General features: G+C 43.0%; 1 protein-coding gene across 1 annotated transcript; it reads right to left on the reverse strand.

Annotated features, from left to right (window-relative positions):
- Positions 1 to 68: 68 nt before the first annotated feature.
- Positions 69 to 19,557, reverse strand: LOC144683471 (acidic mammalian chitinase-like). Its single transcript, XM_078546518.1, has 11 exons — positions 19,533 to 19,557; positions 11,237 to 11,266; positions 10,948 to 11,149; positions 8,873 to 8,929; positions 8,262 to 8,406; positions 7,610 to 7,734; positions 5,517 to 5,643; positions 5,215 to 5,400; positions 4,110 to 4,226; positions 2,450 to 2,588; positions 69 to 154 (listed from the first exon to the last, which is right to left on the reverse strand). Exons 1-11 carry the CDS (start codon positions 19,555 to 19,557, stop codon positions 144 to 146), a joined length of 1,164 nt encoding a protein of 387 aa, XP_078402644.1. The 3' UTR covers positions 69 to 143.
- Positions 19,558 to 22,051: the final 2,494 nt, after the last annotated feature.

Genomic DNA, 22,051 nt, shown 5'->3' on the forward strand with positions numbered 1-22,051 from the left:
TGATTTTATTTTGCTGTTCAAACTGCAATTTATATCTTCAGTTGAGACAAATGTGGTACATGAATGGTCTTTATCCACAAAGTAGTGTCACCTCAGTAATTGAACTGAAGACCAGTTACAGCTTCACTGGTGCCCAACGAAGATTAATAGCAGGCTGGAAAAATAAAGACTATTTTAGTGTTCTCTTATTAAACCATAATGTTTCAATGTCACATCAGTAGCATAAAAAACTTCTATATTGTGTCCTTTTTAAATTATAATTATTTTCTTGTTTCCTCGTCTTTCTTCTTCCCCAGCAACACATCTCCACCCAACAGAACTGATTAGGAGCACACGCAAAGACTTCCGCAATTCCACAACCAGGTTCTGGAACATTTATGTAAAAGCAGCTTAGGCTGAAATAAAACTCAGTAACCTTGTATTGTGAAGCTGTCATTGCAGATCTCTATGATGCCAGGGGACTACTGTGGGGACTGCAATGGTTTAAGAGGGTGGCAAATCAAGGGTAAAAAAAGAATGGGCAATAAAAGTTGGACTTTCCTGTGACCCACATCCATGAACCAATAAAAATTACACCAATATGAGAACATACCATCCATTTCAACGCAACCAAAACTGGGAAAATGAAACGACATTCATTTGACATGCACATTGTTAGCATTTGTTGAAATTGTACACCCAGCGAACTGCATTTTGTTAAATTTTACCCATATACTTTGAACTCCTGATGCATTTCTTTAGAACTTATAATAAAGGCTGCATTGGTATTTTACACCACTTCAACATTATTATTCTCGACAGAATGCCTGCTTTGAACTGCTACTTAGGTTAATAAGCAAGCCTACCTTCTGCTTTCTCATTACGGCCAGTTGCAGCAGGTACAGGAAGGATCAAAGACTAATCCAGGAGCACAATGCTCCACATAGGTCACTCCATTGACACATTCATAAAATTTGTTCTTGTCCTTCAGATCAGGGTAGGTACCATTAGCTTTGCCAGCGCAGAACCCACTTCCGCCACTGCTGCCGCCACCACTGGCACCGCCTCCACCACTGCCGCCACTGCCACCACCACTAGGGGCATGAGTAGGAGGAACAGCTGGTGCCAGTGTTGTTTTAGATGGAACACAAGCTAGATGGAAATAAATTTCATTAATTCATTGTTCGTTTGCAAATTAGTAGCAAACAAAAGATAAACATTGCAAAGTCAAGGGCTGCTGCTGCATTGCAAATCTTCAGGTAGAACTCAATTGCTTATGGCATCAGGAACAAGCTTCTCAGAAATTCAGTTCAGTAAGGGCTACTGAGAACATTTTGTGACATAACCAATTCTGCCTGGAGACTGTTTGTTGGGAGTGCAAATTTTGAAGTGTGATTTAATTATAGCTTTATTTTATGTCAAATTACATAAAATGTGTGGCAGATGTTACTGAACCCTGTCTGATAAAAAAAACTTTTTAAATGACAAGCCAAGAGTTCTAGAAGGACATTCTGAATCAAAACCACTGTCTCCAGGTAAAAACACCAAGAACCAGCAGCTACTGTGGACCAGGACCCTTCAGATGCAAACAAACATCTAGTCAACCCGTGAATTTTTTTCTCTGACTCTACTTGTTACTTGGACAAGTTTTTAAAATGTGATACTCTTGCACTGCTTTTAGAGTTTTACTTCCTGTGTGTTGGGCAGGGGAGGGTGCTGCTGGGTTGTGTGTGCTGTATGTTGATTGGACTGGCTGAGGAATGATTGCTGAGACATTGGTATGTCTAGACAATAACTGGTTTATTAGGTTTAATGGACTATATACAAATATACATAAGTAGGTTTTACTTTGCTTAAGCTAGGAACATCCTCAATCTCAACTCTTGTCATGTGTCTCTTGTATCATCATTATGGACAGTGCAGTTGAGATAGTCCCAAACAGGAAAAACTTACAACCCTAATAAAGTTTTTGTCTTATTGGGTACTTGGCCATATTTGTTCATTTTAAACCTTTTGTTTGTCATTTCTGCATCTTTACCTGAGTGAGTTTTAGCAATAAAGCTAACTCTTTACTTCATAACTTAAGGAGCCTGGCTGGCCTATTTCTTGCACCAAGCTATACACAGTTAAATATATATTAAATTGGCAACAGTGCCTCTATTTTAAATTCAAACTCAGGAGTGAGACGAAGAGAGTAAACAGTTCACCCCTGCAACCTGGGTCGAAACAACATATTTACATGTTTCAGTATTTTACTGAATGGCTCATCCTGTTTTAGGAATTTTATGCTTGTAGACACTTAGCAATATTCTAACAATCAGATTTCTGTGTCTCTAACAATGTTGAAATTGAATTAAATTTGGGTACTCCAAACAATTGCTAAGTTATTTTAGTTATTAGTTGATGTCCATGCTGACTTTGTGGTAGGAACAAGTCATCAGCTCCAAGTATAAAGGATCCTGACATTTACCTGTAGAAATTCCAAGCCCAGTGTGCAGTGTATTAATGAGAGGATAAGGCCCTTGGTTGCAGAAAGTACCCGAGAAATCATCCATAGCAAGATCCCACACCATAGCTCCTCCAAAGTTGTTCTTTTTCAGCCACTCAGCCTGAAAGGCATTGTTCACAATTTTAATTCACAAACTCTTATTTGCAAGCAATTATTACCCCAAACATACCTTATGCTCCCCAGGAGTCAGTGTGAGACCCTGGCTTTTCCTGATATATATTAATGACCCAGACCTTGGTGTACAGGGCGCAATTTCAACATCTGTGGATGATGCAAAACTTGAAAGCATTGTGAACTGTGAGGAGGACAGTGTAGGGTTTCCAAAGGACATAGGCAAGTTGGTGGAATGGGCAGATGAGGTTCAATGCAAAGACACGTGAAGTAATTCATTTTGATAGGAAGGACATAGAGAGACAATATAAAACAAAGGGTACATCTTTAAAAGCGGTGCAAGAGCAGAGGTACCTGGGTGTATATGTGCATAAGTCATTGAATGTGGCAGGACAGGTTGAGAGCACAGTTAGAAAGCATACAGTATCTTGGGATTTATTTGCAGGGGCATAGAGTACAAGAGCAAGGACATTCTGTTTAACTTGTATGAGTCACTAGTTCGGCCATAGATATAGTATTGCATCCAGTTCTGGGCACCACACTTTAGGAGAGACATGTAGGCATTAGATTGTGCAGAAAGGATTCACAAGAATGGTTCCAAGGATAAAGAACTTTAGTTATGAAAATTATGAAGGTAGATTGGGGAATTTGAGACTGTTTTCCTGAGAGAAAAGAATGCCTAGAGGAGATTTGAAACAGGTATTTAAAATCATGAGCAGTCTGGACGGAGGAGGTAGGAAGAAACTTCCCACTCATGAAAGGATCAAAAAGGATAGGGCACAGATTTAAAGTAACTAGTAAAAGAAGCAAAAGTAGTATGACGAGAAAGTTTTTCATGCAGCAAGTGGAATGCACTGCCTGAGAGTGGGTGAAGGCAGGTTCAATTGGAGCATATAAAAACTGTTACCTGAAAAGGAAGAATGTTCAGGGTTACAGAGAGAAGGCGGGGGAATGGCATAGGGTTAACTGCTCATCTGGAGATCCAGTGCTACACAACTGGTCAAATAGCCTCCTGCTCCATAACAGTTCTGTGATTCAGTTATTCTGTGAAGATTTACAACACAACTGAATAAAAAAAGTGACTTCCAAAGTTTGGAAATGCCCAAAGGTCCTCTGCTACCTTTGTGTGTACACTGTTTCATTCAGCAGATATTCCAAATATCATTGATAATGCTATATTAGTATGTGGGAAGTGAGTTTGTTTCTGTCATTGAGCGTATCTTGGTTACAAAGACATGAGTTGACAACAATATCAACTTCACCCAAAACTTTTGGCTAAGAGGCTAAATCAGAAATAAAAATGGTGGTTAAAACACATAAAACAAGATATAGCATCCATAACGCATACTCGAAAAGTCATATGTGTAATGGTGTAATGTTCTAGTTATTCAACTGATCGATATAACAAGCTAATTCTAATGCTGATTGTAACAAACTAGCTGTATATCACAACAAATATTGCACCAAACCACCAAATAAAATGTATAAGACATCAGTTTATCAAAGATACCTTGTCTCCAAAGCTTTTCGTGTTGTCATATCCAACCCATTCCCTCCCTTTATAACCATATGGAACCACCTGTAGAGCATCCCATTCGGAAGTGCCAGTTTTCAGAAATGTGCAGATCTGTGAGAAGAGTGAGACATTAGCCTTCAAATCATCAGTGCTCACAAATGATCAATCATTTGCAATGCTCACAATGTACACTGACAAGCTTTTACATGTCACTTTCCCTTAATGATTTATTCAGCTTTTAATTTTCTCTCAAAGAAGGCCTTGTTCTTTTTTGCTGTTGAAAAAATATTTCTATTCATAAATAGCAAATGTTGAACAATATTACCCTTAATAAAAGATAATCAATGATCCCTCACACTGCATGTTTCCAATCTGAGGAACTGAAGAAGCCAAAGAAGCATCTAGAATTTACTCACACATATGAAAAAGAGATTGATTTAATTAATGGCATCAACACCATCTTCTTTACCCTTCCAAAAATATGGAAATAAAGCAAGGGTTGGCACACAAACTGCTAAGGATTGACTGTAATCTTTGTACAAAAAACCCTGGAATTTCGTGTGGGATGGGAGGTTGAGGATGTAAGAGATTATATCCTCCACTTTACCTCCTTGTGTATTTTACAAGACTGATAACAATGGCCAGAGTTGGACAGTCAAACACCTTCCGATGATGGAGGGTGTGGCATTATGTCTCTGTTCATCAGAGTATGATGACACATGTTTCAGCTCCTGTTCCTCTGGTACCTAAGCTGAGTCAGGCCATGTGTTGTGATGCTGGCAGAGGCAGCAGGATCTTCATACATGGGACAGATGTTCAGATGGGGGTGTCTTTGGTGAAGATGTCAGAATGAACTGCCTGTCTTAAAATTGGGCCATCCTGGGTACTTTCATCACTTGAACTGCACAAGGGGAGCAAGCACATGCTTTTATGATACATTTTAACATGTTACTTAATCTGTTTGAGGAAGTTCATATGATGGAGGTAATTTCTCACAGTGAAGCTTGAGTTTTTTGGAGTGTAGCATTCAGTATTTGGTTGATTCATATTATTAAATAAAAGATCTTATGGAATAAATAAGCTGCATCGGTATCAATACCTCATAATAAGCCAAGATTCCAGCCTGTTTGGTGTAGGGCCCAGCTGGTCCAGCACCTGATGTAAAGGCTCCAACCCCATGAGAGCTGGATGAGATCAGATGGAAGGTATGGCCATATGTAGGGAATCCAACATTCAGTTTCTCTGCAGGGGCTCCCTGATCTTTCCAGTATTTCATTGTGTAGTTCTACAGACAAAAACATTGAAGTATATGCTAGAAGTGCTTTGCAAACCATCTGGTTAAAAACAGTTACCCGCTGGAAATAATAAATATGATTGGATTTTATTTACATGAACACTTACCACATTAAAGTAAAGGTTGGTATAGTGTCTGTTATTTGGGAGAGGATAAAGAGGGCTATTTTCTCCAGTGACACTATTCCAGGATCCAAAGAAATCGTATGTCATCACATTGAAAAAGTCCAAGGTTCTGTATGAGAAGAGATCTGAGTGGCACTGATATCTTGATTACTAACATAAATGGTAATTAAAAAAATATGCTCTGACGATTAATACTATCGAAAATAAACAGGGACTTGCACTTATATTGGACCGTTTATGGCCTCAGGATATCCCAAAGCAGCTCACAGATGATGAATGACATTCAACATGCACTCACTGTCACATTCAAATAATTGACCAATTAGAGTGATTTCGTGCTGTTGGCTGAGGAATAAATGTTAGCCAGAACACTGGGAGAACTCTTCCCTGAATAATTCCATGGGGACTTTCACATCTATTTAGGAGATCATACTGGACTTCAGTTTAACATCACACCTGAAAGACGGCAGTGCAGCACTCCCTGAGCATGGCATTGGAGTGTCAACTGAGACACTCCAATTGAGTTGTAGCTTGAATCCACAACTGTCTGACTTAGAGCCAAGAGTGCTTCCATTGAGGCACCACTAAGACCTCCGTGTGTTTCTATAGTATATTAAAATATTTATTGACTGGGAATATTTTTGGGATGTCCTGATGCTGCAAAAGGAGGTACATAATTCAAAATATTTCTTCTGTTACTCACCTTCTGCTTTTCCTATTTTACTATTCATTGAAAGAAAGACACATTTGTACAACTTTCTCAACATCACCCAGCTTCTGAATAGAGCATAACTGGGATATTCCCAGCCAAGAACCAAACAATTAAGCCCAAACCATGCAAGAAGCTAAGCTCAGATTCGAGTAGGCAAATTCAACCTCTCTCTCTCTCTTCATCTCCCCTAAACTCTGTCTCTCTCTCTCTCTCTCTCTCTTTCACCCTGTCACTCCCTCCTCTCTCCCCTCTCCCTGCATTCACCCTCCTCTCCATCACCTTGCTTTAAAAACTGGCAGAATTAGATAAGTATTTTTTGGACAATTTCCTATCTCTTTTTCGAAATGCATTTCTACAGACACCACATGATGAACCAATCATTATTGATGTCTAACTTTGAAATTGCAAACTGATAGGTAGTTTACTGTGTAGAGATTCAAAGCAGAGCCCAATTGTATCCTCACCTGATGACCAGGTGGGTGCACTTTAAGGCCTTAATTTTGTGCTCATCGGACGCGCTTGATTGGTGGGCCCGGGAGCAGACGGGAAATAGTCCCCCGACCGCAATCGGCCTCTGACTGCGGTTTCATGTTGACTGACCAATTAGTGCCCAGCCAGTGTGAAATGAGCCCAGAGAAAGGCTCAACACTGCTGGTGAACACTTCCAGTAAGCTCCCTGAAGGCAAACAGATGACCCGGGGAGCTACAGATCCCCAAATAATAAAAGACAGCACAAAAGTCCTGCTAAAACTGTCCATGCAGTACAATCAAGCACCTGAAAGCATACCTCATAAAAATGCTGTCCCCAGATTTTTCTTTTATTTGTAATCCTAACAGAGATGTCATCCCGCTCTTGGATGAGGTTTCATCAAAAATGCAAAGGCCGTCTGGCCGATTGGCCCATCCGCCACCCGTAAGGTTAGACGGGCCACAAAAAATCGCGTACAATTGGGCCGTTAATGAGCTTAATTGCCCGTTTAATACTCAGTGAGCGTTCTTCCAACCCGCCGCGCACGCCCGTGGATGAAAAATCACGCAAATGCGCGATGCCGCCAGGACACTTGCCTTACGTCATCTCGCACGATTTTATGCCCGTTCGGGTCAGGCCCAAGCCCACCCAGGGACGTAAAATTCAGGCCTAACTCAAGGGTTACAGGACAGAATGGCAACACCAAGGACAGACTTGGCACCTCTAACATTACTTCAGCTGGATACAGCCAACTCAACACCAACTGGAGATTGCACGGAGGACTTTCCAGGCCTGGGTGGTTCAGCTGCTAACTAGCAAAACCTGCTGAACTAACAAAGAAGTACAAAAAAATTCTCTATATACAAAGTCATGTGCAACTAACATGGTACTTACTGTCCAAGCTGAGGAACCTCATATCTGAGATTAACATAACCAGGGGCAGCAGAAACTGCAGCTGAGAGCAACATTCTTGGTTTTCCAGAGCTTTTCGCCTCAGCTTCAAAGGCTGCCACAATTTCCTAGAAGTTGAAAATGAATAAGATTTCTCTTAACAACAGATCCTCAACAAATTCAGGGTTTCAAACACAGACTGAAGGATCTTCCGGCTTCACAAAATATACCCCTGGCCAAGTATCACACAATAATTTATCTAATCCCGGGTATAGTCCGAGGTAGGACCAGATTTAAATGGTGCCTAGATCGATAACTGCTATTGCACACTAGCCAGAACAGCGATTAATGAGGATGCTATTGAATTATTTTGCTCTGTGAACTCATATGTTTCACGTTTGAACATTCCATTTTCATGTGTCAGAAATTCTGTGGGAAACTGTCTTTTAAAACTGTATCTCTAAGTTATTGGTTAGGTTGGAGATCAACCATGATCTCACTGAATCGTGAAACAAGCTGGAAGAGCTCAAAGGCCTACGCATGTCCCCAGGTTCGGTGCTCTTGGTGAGGACCTTGAAAGGAAATTTAAATTTACAAAAAGATGCTTTATTTTAGCTAGTAGACTAAACATCTTATTAAGTACATTTGGTCCCACCTGTGCCAACACGGTGAAGAGATGTTTGTCTGCAGGATATTCCCAGTCAATATCCAAACCATCAAACCCATAACCGCGCAGGAAGCTAATCACAGACTTTATGAAAATTTGTCGAGTTCCTGCTGAGGAAGCCATAGCGGAGAATCTAGAGGAGAGTAGAATGTTAAACAAGGTCAGAACACGTGTATTTTCGTTTCAGTAATTACCAACTGAACCTTTAAGAAGTTTGAATCTTTTACAATTTCAAAATATACCAGGAAACCGAGTATAATTTACAAGAATATGATTATGACATGGTGTTGCATTGATGCTCCTCTTGATAATCAGATGAGTCAATGTTCTCTGGGTGTATTAACTTAAAATAAGTATTTGTAAAAATGGTGCATTTGATCCTTTCAAATATCATCTTATAAATATTCTTTGAATTAAATTTTACAGACAGATGAACATAGTCACAGTATGCTCATTAACAGGCAATCGATGTACTTAACAAAGATCACACAGTTATCATTTCCAAAAGTATCTCTTTGACCCCAGCTTATTTTACATTATTAGCAATTGGAAAAGAAGCACATTCCGCCCAATGCTAAAATAAAATATTTTTATCTTACTTCTGAGTTCCAAAGTTCCAGCCTCCGATGGACAGGAGTGTCTTAAGGTTTGCATTTCTGTTGTAAGAATGAACAAATTGTTCTTTTAGAATAAGGAACATAAGCAAATGAATTTATCAACACAACAGCAACTGCTGAAAACCATATTGTCCTAATCTTTTTACTGCTTTCTCCTTTAGGTGCTAAATTTTAATTGAACAGAAATGGCTCAGTGCGGAATATACATTTGACAACAAGATGTGCCATAGGAAAGAGGATAAGGTTCATGTGAGGATGTCCCACTAACAATAACACAATCTCTTTATTTTATTCTTTCATGGGATGTGGGCATTGCACTTGAGAAGATGGTATTAGAAGGTCTCGTGGTGCAGTGGGCAGTGTCCCTGCCTCTGAGCCAGAAGCTCTGAGTTAATGACCCACTCCATGAATTGATGACCAAGGCAAGTGTATTCATAACACAGCCAATCAGATTTGATCCCAGTTCTGGCTGGGGTAGATTGGGGAAATGCCTTCTTGTCCTACCCATGGTGGAGGTCACGACACTGTGGTATGGTCCTGTCTTTGGGCAGAGGCCTGAAGGAGAAGTTGGCAGAGATCTGGGGCAGTAACTCCCACGGTGCTGTTAGGAAGACAATTCCAGAATTTTGATCCAGCAACAATGCAGGAACAGCGACATAGTTCTAAGTCACGATGTTGTGTGGTTTGGAGGGGAACTTGCAAACGGTGATGTTCCCAGGCATCTGCTGCCCTTGCCCTTCTAGGTGGTAGAGGTCACGGGTTTGGGAGGTGCAGTCCAAGGATCCTTGCTTCGTTGTTGCAATGTGTCTTGTATAGAGAACACACTGCTGCTACTGTACATCAGTGTTGGAGGGACTGAACATCTAAGTTGGTGGGTTGGGTGCTGATCAAGCAGATTTGTTTGTACTAGATGGTGTGGAGTTTCTTGAATGCTGAGTCTTAGATCCGCACTCATCCAGGCAAATGGAGAGTATTCCATCACACTCCTGACATGTGCCTTGCAAATGGTAGACAGGCTTTGGGGAGGCAGGAGGTGAGTTATTCTCCTCAGGATTCCCAGTCTCTGACTGCTTTTGTATAGTGTCTATACAGCTGCACCTGTTCAGTTTGTGCTCAATGATAAACCCAATATTTTGATAGTGAGTGGGGGGGGGGGCAGGGTGTGAGGGCGGGGTGCAGTGAAGGTGATGCCATTGAATGTCTTTAATTTTTCCAGGGCTTCTTGATGCCACAGTCAGTCAAATGTTGCCTTAATTACAAAGGCTGTCACTCTCACCTCCATAAATCCTGCTAGGCAAGATGAATATTGCAGCTTTGAATGAACATCAACAACAGAGCCCTGTCAGCCATAGTTACCTGGTTGTCCTCTAAGGCAGGAAAGGACAAATGGCAAGGGAGGAGTTTAAAAACAGGGATCACAAAATCCCTTACTATTAGGCTACAAAACAGGGAGTAGTGTCAATTTTTTGAAAATATTTAACACACATTGATCAGTGCTTTTTAGCTGGCTGGAATAGTTAAAATGCAAATTCCATCTCACTCACTCTGAGTTGCTGAACAGAGTGGAAATTCCAGCACTCTCCGAAGCCCAGTGTTTCTGCCCACATGCAGGTGTGTATACACTGCACTTTGCATGAGGCACATGGCATCCTGTGCACCAGTGTACTCTGAGACTCGGATGCATGTGCAAAATTTAGCACATATGGCAAGTATAGTTGCATACTAGTTAAAATAACTTGTCAGTTTAGTCTGCCAACTCAAAGGCTTTTGCAATGTTGAATGAATATAAAGTGTTTTTTGTTTATATGGCACAACATGGTGATGTCATGATTGCATCAGGCATTGTCAGACCCATTGGGCATTGACTCATCTCTGCCAACCGGACACAAATCAACATAGCCCAATTTCACCCATATATCCGCTATCAGACTGGGTCAGTTGTGTTATATTTACATATAATTGGGCACAATTTTTCAATGTTGACCAGAATGTAATTAGGACCTCAAACTATATTTAGCACTGCAGGTTCATTCTCAATATTTATAGAATAATAATACTTGTTTTTAAGGCTGTTGAATGAGTGGTAGAGAGTCAGATCGTTCACAGCAGTGGTGGTGATTTGATTGTCCTTCATCCCAGCAAAAGCGTAGATCAGATGTGTGCACAAGCAAGGGTCCACATTCTCTGGCAAATACTTCCCCGCTCCTGGTCTGTACTGAGCCCAGTTTGTAAAATAACAAACCAGTCTGTAGGCAGAGCCTGAGAGTGAGGAAAAAAGAAAATCAGGACAGAGCTTCTACTCATTACATAAAATTTTAAAAATGCTTGAAAAGCACAAAGACTTACCCAGTTCCAGGCACGCCAACACGACCACCGCTGGAATGAAGAATATAGGATAAGTGTTAAAATTATGATCAAAATATGCTGAAAGGTTCAAGGGTTCACAACAATCCTATTATATGAATGAATAGAAACCCTTAAGACTCAATCCTTGGCCAGACTCTTTTCCTCACCTATTTGCTGCCCTTTAGTGAGGTCATCAATAGACATGGGCTCAGGATCTACATGGGCATTGAAAACACCCGGCTCGACCTCATCAACATCTTCCCCTCCTCTCCCCTGTACTGTCAGATTATTTGGCCAACAAACAGCCTTGGATGAACCACAATGTTTTGCAGCTAATCAATGCAAAACTTAATTAATCATCTACAGCCCCCATCCTCAACTTTACCGCCAACTCCTCCCTGTTTACTGTCTCAGACTGAACCAGATGTTATGACCTTACACAACAGCAGCAGATTTCATTAAAATTATCCTCCAAATCATTACTTTACCTCAGATACTTAGACAGCACCTTCCAACTCCATGACCACTATCATCTAGAAGGACAAGGGTGGCAGACACATGGGAACACCACCGCCTGGAAGTTTTCCTCCAAGCCACTCACCATCCTGACTTGGAAATATATCGCCGTTCCTTCACTGTTGCTGGGTCAACATCCTGAAACTCCCTCCCAAACAGCACTGTGGGTGTACCTACACCACATGGACGGCAGCAGTTCAAGAAGGCAGCTCACCACCAACTTCTCAAGGGCAATTAGGGATAGGCAATGAATGCTGGCCCAAACAGTGATGCCCATATCCCATGAATGAATTTTTAAAAAAAACTAACTTTTCAAATGTTCCTTTTAGCTGTGGTTCGAAAATATTAATGTAAAATAGTTTAAGTGACAAAAACTGCAAAATTTACTTTCAAGTTGTCACGCAATTGATTATGTTTAACAAACCAGCCGTATTGAACTCTACAGATGATCAATTTTCAAATGCATCTGAAAATATTAGAATGATATTAAGCTTTCCATAAAATTGAAATATCAAGCGCTACAATTGATGTCAATGTTAACACACCAAACTGGAATAAGCAGGCAAACTGAGAAAGAACAAGTTCATGTACAATGTAGAAAAGAACATGTACAAGCAGATGATGCCAATTGATTACTCATGGAAATACTTCAGTGAAATGAATAGAAATTGATATGCCAAATAACTTTCTGCCTGCACCCTTGCAAATGAATTCTCCTGGGGCAAATCATCCATTACCAATGTAGCTGTGTGGCATTCCTTCGCTAATTTAACCATTTAATCATAAGTCAGTTAAATTGCTAAAAGTGCCAGACAAAGTAATTTCTTGCAGTCCTACTCCTACCGCTCAGTATATTCTAACTATATTCATTCTCATTAACTTCACCATTTGTTAAAAACGTGAGGATTTGTTAAAAACATAAACCTGAGAATTAACTTGGACCACGATTGCTCACCTGCACACTTGTACTTTGATGCTATTTTGCATCACAGCACAAACATACAGAGGCATGTTACTGTCAAAGAGCATTTAGTGGAGGAACAGCAGGTGGACTTTCCAATAGGTTGTTTAAGGGCCGTTTGAGTTTTTTTCAAAACATGCACTTGACTGCAAGCTACACAACAATTAGGCGTCTTCAGATAATACAACAAAGAATCAATTCCTTTATAATTAGGCTTGAACTTGAGAAGGGAATCTCCTCTTTGTTCTATTCCCCACTTAAATCCTAAGGCTTCATTTACAAACAAAACTTACAATATTCTAAAGGTCGTGTGAGAAGTGGTAGAATGGCTCCCTTCTCTTTCTATGCCTCAATTGATCACAACAGGGTTTTTTTTAAGAATTTGCTTGCCAATTCAATGAATGTTTTACTGTTTAAGTGCGGTGACTGTAAAAGACACACACAGACAGATTTTCTTGTAAGTTTCATAAGGAAAGGAAATAGTATTTATTGTACTTTACATACTTTATTGTGTATTGTCCTCCAGATCTAAATAATTAATACACACGCTCCGTCTCTCATTCACACATGGGCTGGAATTTCCCATCCCACTTGCAGCAGGACCCAATGCAGGAAACTTGACGAGGCAGCCAAAACTCCATTGACTTTTGTGGGAATTTCCCGGCCATGCATTCAAGAGTTCACACACACATACACACACATACACACACGTGCGCAAACACTCATAAACACAGACACACACTCACAATCACAGATGCACAAACACATAGGGCAAAATTTTATGTCCCACAGGCTGGCACGCGCCCAAACCCAATCGAGTGTAAAATCACGTGAGATGATAGCGGGGGAGCATCGTAACATCATTGCACACTCATGCAAAATTTCGGTCAGCGGGCGTGCGCAAAGGTTGGAAGCGCACCCACCAACAGTTAAGAGGGCTATTAAGCCTATTAACAGCGTAATTGCTTCTGATCATGGCCCGTCCAACCTTATGGTTGGCGGACGGGCGAATCGGCCAGGCGGACTTCCCGTTTTTCATCAAAACTCATCCAAGGGTGGGATGAAATCTCCGTTATGAAATAAAATTAAGATATCTATGGACAGCATTTTTATTAGGTATATTTTCAAGGGCTTGATTGTGATGCATGGACATTTTTTGGGAGCTTTTTAAACCTTTCTTTAATCATTTGAAGGTCTGCAGCCCCCTGAGGTAGCTGTTTGCCTTCAGGGAGCTCACTCGCAGCGCTCACCCTCGCCCACGGTGATGTTATCGCCCTTCCTCTTCCCGCCCCCACCCCGGCAGTGCTGAGCTTTGGAGCACATGTTTCACGCTGGCTGGCCGTTAATTGGGCAGCCAATGTGAAATCGTGGTCGGGGGCCGATCGCAGTCGGTAGTCTATTTCCCGATCGGTCCCGGGCCCGCCAATCACGTGTGCCCACCCAAGCTAAATTTCAGACCATAGACTCAGAAGTTAATTACAATGTAGGAGGGTGGATTGAATTGTTTAAGAGTCCAAAACATGTCAATTGTATATGTAAATTGATGGCTTAGATGGTTTCAGACTGGGCTTGATGGTCTTTCCAGATTCTGCGTCAAGGAATTTCAAAGATGTAGGTGGAGAATTTCTGCCTTTTCTTTTAGCGTTTCTGGGGTCAGCAGCTGCTGCCTTAATATTAAAGATGCTGCCTGAGGTCTGTGGCTGGTCAAAAAACAAGCCTGCAGGACAGCTGGAGAGAGAAAGAGGGAGTCAACTGGGGTTCTCTCTGGTCTCACTCTGACTGGCCTGGAAAGAAGCTGTTTCCTAGAACACAAAGATGGTTAGGTTGCTCATGACATGATCTCCTCTCACAAATTAATATGTTATCCAAACTGTTTTGTGACATCTTTTTTTTGTGACATGGTGCCAGCCATGTTGTGGTATGGGTTCTTTCTGCTGGGAGGATAGCTCATTCATGAGATCCTGCAGAGTTTTATGTTTAAACATGAACTCTTTATTGCTAGTCTTTAACTATTTACAGGTCCTAGGTTACTATCTTGCATGGAGTTATTACTGCCATGCAGGTAGGTTGCTTACAGAGTGCTGTTCTAGAGTGTTCTGTGAGAGTATACCATGTGACTCTATACATTACATTGTGTGCGATGTTATTGTCCAGTCCCATATTAACCCTTGCCCTGACAAGCACCTTTACATTACAATGGCATGCAGGCACATTTCACAACATCCCCCTCTCTTCTCCAAAGAAAACTTTCCACCCTTCCAATGGAGTATTACAATACAATTTTTACTCGCTATACCTGCTCCCCAATCTCAAGTCTCCGACTTTATAAATTCAGATGGTCTTGAGGCTTGAAAGTTCTGTCATGTTTGGAGGAATGGTAATAGTATTTCATGTTTCTGGTACTTGGCTATCTCCATTTGAATCGCTTTTTGAGCTCCTTCAGGTTGCGTTTGCCTTTATTAACAACTTGTCCGCTTTTGTCGGACACTGTGGATTTGTCCCGTTCCTTCCACAAGGAATGTGCACAGTCATCTAAGTTGATTATCTCTAGTGGGATACTTCTGGACAGCCCGGCTCCTTACTGTGGGTTTGTAATTTGTAGGGTACAGCTCTGTGAATGTTCAGCCATCTTAGGAGCTGCTGTTAATTTACTAAAAATGCTGTTATTTAGCCTTTTTAAACTTATCCACTAGTTTCAGCCCACTCATTAAATAAAGTCATTTTTGATATAAAACAGGGTTTAAAACACCTCCCCACCAGGGCAAATGAGCATTTCATTGCAATTATTTTCTTCAGAAAAATGGAAATTAATAGAAACAAATTCATTTTCAAACATTCATTCACATGCACATTAGACACTGGCTGAATTTAGTACAGCCTAGACCCGGCCTCCCATTATCCACAGCTCTTGGGATGGTTTTGTGCTGAATCAAACTATAGATAAAACATCAGGTATCACATTGCTTTTTTTCCTGAAATGCGTGTTTTCTTTAAGTGATACAATCACTGAAGCAGACTCCTTGCATTATGAATTTTGAATTTTTTCACAGTGGTTAATTTGTTGTTATATGTGTAGGTTAAGGTCTCTATAGGTCCATTTTGGACATATATTACAAATTGCTTGACAGTGAGTAGCAGACCTAGAGTTTCCTTCTCTACAGTGGAGCACCTCTTTTGGTGTCTTTTCAGTTTCTTTGAGAAATACCCAAGCGGCCTTTCGATTCTTGATTCATCAACTTGGAGCTGAACTGCACCTACCCCTATGTCACTAACATTAATTGCCACTTTAAAGGGTTGGTTAAAGTTCAGAGCTGCCAGCACCAGTTCATTTGTTAATATGGCTTTCAGCCTCTCGAAAGCTGTTTGCCACTTTTCTGACCACACTACCTTTGCCTTTTTCTGCAGCAAGTCTGTCAGTGGGGTGGCTAAAGTGGTAAAGTCCTGGTCCAGCATGCAGCAGAATCCACACATCCCCAAGAATCGCACTATTTCCCATTTAGTCCTGGGAAGGAGAAAGCCACCATTGCTCGCACTGTCACTGCCCTGGACCACACCCACCCTTGACCCCTAACGTGCCCTAGCTAGCTTACCTGAGCTTTGCAAGCTCACTCTTTGTGAGGTTTACCACTAAATTAGTAACAGTAACATTCAGAATGGGGCTTCTAACTGGTCTCTAGGTTATCCCTTCAGGTGTCACTGTATACTAACAGATCATCCAGGTATGCTACACAATTGGGCAGGCCAACTGCTACCTGCTTTATCAGTCTTTAGAATGTGGTTGGAACATTTCTTAACCCAAAAGGCATAACTCAGGATTGGGAAAAGCATCCGGTGTGACGAAAACGAGATCTCTTTAGCTTGGCTGGTGAAGGAACCTTGCTAATATCCTTTTAATAAGTCTATCTCTGTGATGTAAGTGGAGTTTCTTACTCCGTCAATACAGTCTTCCAGGCAAGAGGTCTGGTATGAGTCAGCTCTGGTCACTGCACTAACCTTTCTGTAATCAATTCAGAGCCTGGTTGAGCCATTGGGATTGGGCACAAGTACAATTGGAGAGCTCAGGCTGCTGTGGCCGGGCTCCATCAGGATGTGATCCAGCACGGACTTAATTTCATCCTGAACCTAGATCAGTTCCTCAAGAACTAAGGGATAGGGATTTTGCTTTCTGAGAGGGATCTCTCCTATATCTACATTGTGTAGAGCTAGTCCTGGCTTATTCTTACAGATCCCTTTAAACTATGTAAGCAGCTTTGTTAAGTCTCCTCTCTGTTCTGCATCTAAATAAGAGAGCACAGTGTCTACCCTCCCACGTTTTTCAGTGTTGGCTAACCGGAAGGTAGGGGATTCAATTTGGGAATCGTCCAGGCTTCCTCCTCCCAATAACTCATCCTCTCTGTTCCTTTCCCCTCCTCCTCACTACCTGGCATACCTTTGCCTATTTGTTCCCTTCCTGAGTGTAATACCGCTCCAACGTGTAGACGTAACACACCCTTTGCTTTTTCCTACAGCCTGGGGTGTCAATTAAATTATTCGCTTCAGCAATCTTCGTCACCCCACTGTAGGAGCAACTGAACCTGGCTTTCAGTTTCACCCTGTGTATTGGCAGTATAACACTATCACTTAGTCCCCTGGTTTATATGGTCAGGCCTTGACTTGTTTGTCTGGCTGTCTATTAATAATTTTCTATGAGATTTTAAGGTGTTCTTGAGATACAACACAGGCTCTCTCGAGCCGCTCACAGAACATGGACACATAGTCTAACATCCCTGTGGATGTGTGACGGGTTTGTGAGTGTGAGTTGAGAGTGATGAGGAGAGTGAGTTAACAAAGAGGGATGGTAGGGTAAGCTGCTTGTAATTCCAAAAGACTGATCGCTGAGGGGAAGGAGCACCTGGAGGGACAACAAGGTGTCCGTTTCCCTCTCAGTGCAGGGACTCGCCATGGCTCTCATGTTGGAGTGCAGGTCTGCACACATCTCCACATTCTGCTGGACCAGGGTCTCCTTGGCGTCCATCATCCTCCCTATGGAGACCTCCATACACACACAAATGGGCTGCACTTGATCAGAGAGCCACGTACGCACTCCTCCGATTCTCGTGCAACTTTGTTGAGGGCTTCCAACAGCTCTGTGTGATGTTTCCCCACCTTCAGCTGACTCTCCAGGGTGAGTTCAAAGGTCTAATCCAGAGGTTCATCATTGACTCGGACCTCACAAATGCCTCTTCCCCAGCAGTCCTGTGAATGCCGGGGAGCTTGGCTGAACCTACCACCCCCTGCTGCAGACACGTGTTCATGCGGTGATCACCAGACTGAACACGAGCCTGCTCTAGATCTAGGTCCCAGCAAGGCGTGTGTCTCTGCGCTGGTGGAGGGTTTGGGTTAGCGCTGCGATGGGTCTTCCAGGCTGCTTATCTCCAGCTCTTCACTGGAGGAGGTGTCCTCCTGGCTGGAGGTGAGGACCTCGATGCAGCTGACTGGCTACATGAGGGGCCGGTCACTTGGCAGAGCTCCCTGTGAACCAAACTAGAGATAATTAGTGCATGGCACCAGAGTCAAAAGCAGGAGAGCGAGCACTTACTGTTGCTTTGAGAGAGGGATGATGTGGTGCAGGATCCTCAGGTGGGTGTTCACTGCCAACCTCACCATTGCCACAGGCACGGCCCACATTCTCACCAGATAGCACAATGGCACACTCCTTAAAGTGAGTGAGGACCTCATGTGGGCCACTCCACCCCTGGTCTGGGACCCCTCCCTGCTGATGTGAGCAGGCTTCTCCTGCACGAAAACAAACGGAGAGAGTGTGAGCGGGACACATGGCACTGCGTGGACTGGTTGTGTGGTAAGCGGAGCCATGGACAGGAATGAGGGTGTGAGCTCGAGAGGAAATGAGCCTAATGGAGATGTGAGGGTGTGTGAGCCTTCAGGTGTGAGATCCCTGTGGATGTGTGACGGGTTTGTGAGTGTAAGTTGAGAGTGATGAGGAGAGTGAGTTAACAAAGAGGGATGGTAGGGCAAGCTGCTTATAATTCCAAAAGAAGCCAATTGTATAAAGGTCCTGTTGACTGATGCTTTGGTTGGTTTCAGACTGGGCTCGATGTTCTTTTCAGATTCTGCATCAAAATGACTCAAAATGTTTATGGAAGATTTCCATCTTTTCTTCTGGAGTCAGGAGCTGCTGTGTTGATATTTAAGAAGCTGCCTGCAGTGTGTGGCTGGTCAAAAAACAGGCAGGGCACAAACTTGCAGGACAGCTGGAGAGAGAGAGGGGGTGCCAACTGAGAGGCCTTTCTGATCTCACTCTGATTGGCCTGGAATGAAGGAGTTTCTTAAAACACAAAGAGTGTTAGCTTGCTCATCACATGATCTCCTCTCAAAAAACAGGCCAATTATCCAAACATGGTCATACTCAGCTGGTTTCAAGCCCATTGTTTAAAAATTATTAAATTATATGGCTGGTGGAGTTCCTTACTCAGTCAGGGTCCGTTGTCCAAAGTGATCAATTTAATGGTTTGGTCCACACCTAACTGAATAGACTGGTTAGGTCTGGATGCGTTGTGAATGGTTCTGGAGTTTGGTCATTCATCTATGTTAATTCTCAAGGGCTATTTCTAGACAGCCCGGCTCCTTGCTGATAGGGTATGTCTATGCAAATGTTCAACCATCTTAGGAGCTGCTGTTTAGGTCACTTTTAAAATGCTGTTGTTTAGGCTTTTTAAACCTATATGCTGGGTTCAGCCCCTCAATAAATATAGTCATTTTCAATATAAAACAAAGTTTTATAACAATAGCAAAGGTAATTAAATGGTAAAATAGGCTTACCTGTTCCAAGTAGGAGCTTTGCCATCTTGCAGCTGGCGTGTTGTGGGCATCAGCTCTCTTTTATACACTGAGTTTATCATTTGTGGTAAATAATTCCATACGTCAATAGATTTATCACTGGAAAACAATCAGTCACAAAGGAAAAATAACAGTTCTTATCTTCATAATATTATTTTCACCTTCTTGTGAGTAGCTTATCTCCTCTACAATGTTATCTAGATTGTCGACCTTCATTGTAACCCCAAACCTGTTCTTGTACTATAAACGCAGGCCAAGAAATTGGTGGGGAGGGTCAAGAGGCCAATGTTCTGTTAACGTGGGATCAGGAAGAGTGGGAAAGCTCAATGCTTCAGGTCCAGGTAGGTATGGATCTTCCTGTTGGTTAGCGTCAAGTAGGGCTGTGTGAGTTCAGCACAAGGTGAGTGAACTACTGGGTAATTCGAAAATCAAAAATTGATCCCACAAGACAAGCAGAACTCTAACTTAAACAAACTATTTCCACCTTACAATGTTCCTGACATGAGCTTCTGGCATCAGCGCAACCATTTTAACCAATAGGGTTCACTGTCAACCAGAAAGTTGCAGACTGGGGAGAGACAGTGGCACAGTGATGATCTCACTGGGCTAGTAATCCAGAGGCCCAAGCTAATTCAGATCCACCACAGCAACTGGTCAAATTGAAATCTTACTAATAAATCTGCAATATAAAGATAGCTTCAGTAATAGAAACTATAAAGCTACCATAGATTGTTGTAAAAATCCATCTGGTTCACTAATGTCCTTTAGGGGAGGAAATCTGCCATCCTTACCTGGGCTGGATGACATGTCACTCCAGGCACACAGCGAAGTGGTTGACTTTTAAATGCCATCTAAAAGGGCTGAGTCAAGGGCAGTTAGGGATGGGCAACAAATGCTGGCCTTGCCAGTGATGCCCACATCCCATTAAAGAATAAAAAAACGTGCTTCCTTCCTCACATGTTTGGCTACAGTAGGCTGTGTATTGTCTGAAGAGACTCAAATCAACGCAGAAGAAGCCTCTGAAGAGGAATCTGGAGGCATTGAAGTCCCGTCACAGCCTCCACCAGCGCAGAGACACACTCCTCGGTGGGACCTAGCTTTACAGTAGCCTCAGGATCACAATCTGGTGAGCACATCGCACTGTCTGTTCCGCAGCAGGCAACGGCGGGGACTTCCCAAGTGTTCTGCACTCGGAGGACTGCTGAAGACCAGAACATTGCTGAGTCCAAGTCAGATGATAAGCCTCTGGACTCAGTCATGTCACAGTTGCTGGAGTTGCAAAGGCAAGCTCGGGAACATCAGGAAGGGATGTCCGCTGCACTCCTCAGATTGTAAGGCATGATGGAGGAGTCTGTCTGCCTTCAGGCTAAGGTGATAGCAGGTATGTCAATGCACCGAGGTCAACACTGGTAGAGTGGCCACGATGGAGACCGTGGTTCAGGACATCGCTCCTGCACTGCTGCGTGGGCTGAACTCCATTGCTGATGCCATAGTTAGCCTCCAACAATGTGTACACCAGAGGGGTGTCAGGCAGCTCGATCTCACTCCAGCTACCCCTGCTCCTCAAGGAGTCAGCCTGGAGCCCTTGGGCACCCATGAGGAGGAGGATCAGCAGGTGCACACTCTGGGTCCATCCATCCAGATGACCCCAAGAGTGTCCAGCCCATCCAACTCCCCTCTTCCTGTGACCTCAGTGGCTCCAGTTCCACAGGCTGAGGAGGGTGCCACTGCCACAAAGTAGGATCCTGAAAGCAGGCTGGGGCCCTCCAAGTCTCGGCCCTCTAGAGGACGCTCGCTAAGGTCATCATAGACAGGGCGTTGCAGTCAGCAGGCTGCCTCCACCTCCGCTGTGGATGGCCGGGCAGCACCAAGACATAGCGGCAGGGTTAGGAAAGTTAAAATATTGTTGCACAGCCTGGGCATGGGTTTTAATCACTATTGTCAATAAACTCCCAAGAATGTCTCCCTGCCTATGGCTCCTTGTTCTGATGAGTGTTCATGTCACTCAGATGTGAAATCACCCACGGTCTCTGTGGGTCGTCCCTATCCCCGAGGAGTCATCCCTGCAGCTTCTGTGGACCCTGGAAGACGTCAGGGATCTGTGACCAACTGAGAATGTAGGTGTCCTGCACACTCCCTGGAAACTGTGCACAGACCTGCTGGATGCTTTTGCGGTGGTCACACACCAGCTGCACATTCAGCGAATGGAATCACTTGCGGTTGACATAGTTGACTTGCTTGTTGTGACGGAGATCTGAGTGCCACATGAATGCAGTCAATGGCACGCTGCACCTGTGGGAAACCCGAGATCTGGGTAAATCTAATTGCTTTTGCAAGCTGGCTGTCCTTGTCCCAGGCGAAATGGACAAAGGTGTGTGCCTTTGCGAAGGTGGCATCCATGACCTCATGGGTGAATTTGTGGGTGGAGGCTTGTGATATCCCACAGAGGTCACCTGTGGAGCCCTGAAAGGAGCCCCTGGCGTAGTAATTGAGTGCTACTG

Source organism: Cetorhinus maximus, chromosome 8, assembly GCF_964194155.1.
Source record: "Cetorhinus maximus chromosome 8, sCetMax3.hap1.1, whole genome shotgun sequence".
Taxonomy (NCBI): Eukaryota; Metazoa; Chordata; class Chondrichthyes; order Lamniformes; family Cetorhinidae; genus Cetorhinus; species Cetorhinus maximus.

Bases quoted from the DNA above. Each gene is read 5' to 3' on its own strand.
- LOC144683471 (XM_078546518.1), bottom strand. From the start codon at position 19,557: ATGGCAAAGCTCCTACTTGGAACAG. The intron at 5,644-7,609 runs GTAAGTACCATG...CTTCTCATACAG, and splicing joins GAGGTTCCTCAGCTTGGACA to AACCTTGGACTTTTTCAATG. The intron at 4,227-5,214 runs GTATTGATACCG...CTCTTCTCACAG, and splicing joins GAATCTTGGCTTATTATGAG to ATCTGCACATTTCTGAAAAC.